We start from the raw sequence: 2974 nt of genomic DNA, 5'->3' as shown, positions 1-2974 counted from the left end.
TAAGAGCTAGAGACTTGAAATTTGGTATGTAGATGTCAAATGTGACAAGGATGCGACACGAAACGTTTGGTTGAGATAAGGTGCTGCTGTTGGCGGTATTTTGACCGCTTTTTGGCGGTTTTCAGCTATACCGACTAAACGGTTAGAGATATTGTAAAAGTTTGGCTATAAGAACAAGAACACCCAATATAAGCATCATTCAATAGGATGAGGAAAGTCGTGTGATGTTCACACCAGATTTTTCCTCTTGCAGCCTGTCAAATCCGAGTCCCCACAACCCGACGGTCATCGGCTTCTTCAATTTGAAACCTCTCCCATCATGTCTACCTATCTCGTAGCAGTGGTGGTCGGGGAATTTGATTACGTTGAGGAGACATCCAGTGACGGGGTTCTGGTGCGAGTGTACACTCCGGTGGGCAAGCGGGAACAGGGCCAGTTCGCTCTGCATGTGGCGTCCAAAGTGTTACCGTTCTACAAGGATTATTTCAACATTGCATACCCTCTCCCGAAGATTGACCTGGTGGCGGTGCCTGATTTCAGTTGTGGTGAGTATAAATACCTATTACCAACTACTCCAAGCCTGGTTGACCCATCTTTTTTTTTCTTTTTTTTTTTTTTTTTTTTTTTTTTATTTTTTTTTTTCAATACTTCAGCTTAGTTTCCATAGGAGATGTTCATCTAGAGGGCCTGTTCCCACCTGTCGAATTGGGGGGGGGATAGTATCGAGCGTGTGAGAAGTGGGAACACTCTCATTTAAATGAGGTACATACCCTTACCAGACATTCGGAGAAAGAAAATGAAGAAACTTCACGACAAGTGTGACAGGCCTTTCAATGACTAATACCTACTTGCAGCTTAGTTTCCAAAGGAAGTGTTATCTAAAATAAGGCCACCTACCTTACGTATCAACAGACCAATGAGACAGTTCAACTAGGATTTTTTTTTTTTTTTTTTTTTTTTTTCTGGTTGAATTGGTCCTGTCCTGGGGACCTGTTTGATTTTCTTACATTTGCATTAATAGTGGATATAATCACTCTTTGCATGAGGAATTCTCCGCAGGTCGAGGTCCCAGCGTGGTTCAAATTAAGGCATTGTTTATGAGCCTCATGGGTGTAGATTATTATGAGCCTTATCTACCACATGTGTAATCTTTTAACGATGCTTGACCGCATCGGGGCTAGTCTTATAGTCGGACCTTATCTTCTCTGTGGTCTATCTTAGTTCTCAACGACGAATTTTAATCCTTATCCACAAACGTTTACTGGTATCTCGCTTTTCTTTTTGTCAGCTCCTGGTTGCCTTAAGAAAGAAAAAAGAAGATGCTAATATCTAGTGTCTCTATCCTAAGTCTAAATTTTTTTATGGCCATTAGCACTCAAACTGACTAGTGCCCGTAGTGCGATGTGCATCAGCACTTCATTGATTAAGTACTGAGGGCGAAGCAAAACACAACACGCTTTCGCAAAGAACCGCGCTAAAACTCACTTTAGTACTTGCAGTTGAGAAACTTGAAAAGTAATCTTGCCGTTTAATTCTTCTAACAACAATCCGATTTTACGGACCAGTGTTACAGTTTACAGCAAGGCGGCGAATCATTCTGTGATGGGATGTTAATAAAATACTAACCTGACACTGGCTGGTTTGAGTCTAAGTTCAATAAATAGCGGAAAGGCACAAAAGTGCGCCCCTAGGCTGCACAAATAGCGTGGTGATCTTAGTTATTCTGGGGATCTTATTCGCACCTTCGGAGGCACCGGATCAGTCCCAACTTTTCACCGATTATGGGTTCTTCTGCCCTTGAAGTATCGTGAACTCTTATTTTAACAGGTTAACTTTTCAGGAAATACCAAGTCTCGATCGATTACCATAAGAGACTCTGACAGGTTAGTAAGTATTTTGAGAGGATTTATTGCGAGGAGTCTAGAAATCCTTATCCGGTTTAACCCCTGTCTAAACTACTACCTTAACGAAAATGCCTATGGTAAGAAACTTTCTAACCTCCATACCATACAGACACCCATGAATGTTAGCTTGGAGAAAGATGAGTGGTGTTCACTCAGGTGGTGAGGTATCACTGGTCTAACGGTTTGGTGACCACTCGGTTGAGCACAGGGTGTTGGTCTCGATACAAGACAGCCCACTATCGGCTTCACAAGACTCTCAGCTGGTCTTCTGTGTGAAGGGCTATCCACTGATCCGGGGTCAAGAGGTACCGTGGACTTTGCCTACTCTTTAACACAGTGATCCGGGGTGACCGAGATAATTTTGTTTCTACTATCATTTTTATTATTATAAGTTTAGTACCTAGAAACACCATTTCTTCTTCCGAAAAAGTGTTGAAATCACTCATAGTGTCGTAATGATTCTCATTCATTCACGAACTAAATGGTAATTAAAAACAGATGATCATGGTGGTAGTAAGTATAGTAATATGTGCACATTACGGTAGTGACCAGCGATGAGCTAATTTCATCGATGAGTTAACAGGAGTGCTCCGACTCACGTGGGGCTTGAGGTTCGTGTCTCGGCTTTTTTGAAGCTATTTGGGTGGGTGGCTGGGTGGTGCGGCGGGGGTTGTGGCCCTGAGGCCGCACGTTCGGATCACACTATGGGAGCTGTACCTCTCAACGGACATTTTTAATTTAGTATGCTCCCAGCAAAAACTTATTCGAACACTTAGTTTCCGATTATTATCCTTGCCGATTACTTTGAACCATATGGCAGAGGATTTTGTGCTGTATGAAAACGTCACCGTGGATTAAAACCTGAAGTATGGTTCTTCTTCATATGCTCTGAAAATAGTTTGCCGGCAACATATACATGGATGCGATTTAATGAGATTGTATATATTTAACCTTTACATATTTTGTAGAAACATATGTAATTACACTAAAACAAAAACGATTAATGAAAGCCGAAATCATCAAAGGTTCCTCAATTAAGATTCTATTCTGATATAAAATAGTTGTCTCCT

At 41.5% G+C, this 2974-nt stretch overlaps 1 protein-coding gene across 1 annotated transcript in view; it reads left to right on the top strand.

The window, feature by feature from the left end:
* Nucleotides 1-253: 253 nt before the first annotated feature.
* The window catches only part of LOC103523545 (puromycin-sensitive aminopeptidase-like protein), a gene marked incomplete at its 5' end in the record, with an annotated part of 10273 nt that continues 7552 nt past the window's right edge, over nt 254-2974 (top strand). The window contains one exon of the mRNA XM_008488581.2: nt 254-545. Coding sequence (XP_008486803.1) covers nt 254-545 — 292 coding nt within the window. The remainder of the gene's footprint in view (nt 546-2974) is intronic.

This window comes from Diaphorina citri, unplaced genomic scaffold (assembly GCF_000475195.1).
Source record: "Diaphorina citri unplaced genomic scaffold, Diaci psyllid genome assembly version 1.1 scaffold25986, whole genome shotgun sequence".
Taxonomy (NCBI): Eukaryota; Metazoa; Arthropoda; class Insecta; order Hemiptera; family Psyllidae; genus Diaphorina; species Diaphorina citri.
This window is presented reverse-complemented; position numbering and strand designations above follow the sequence as displayed.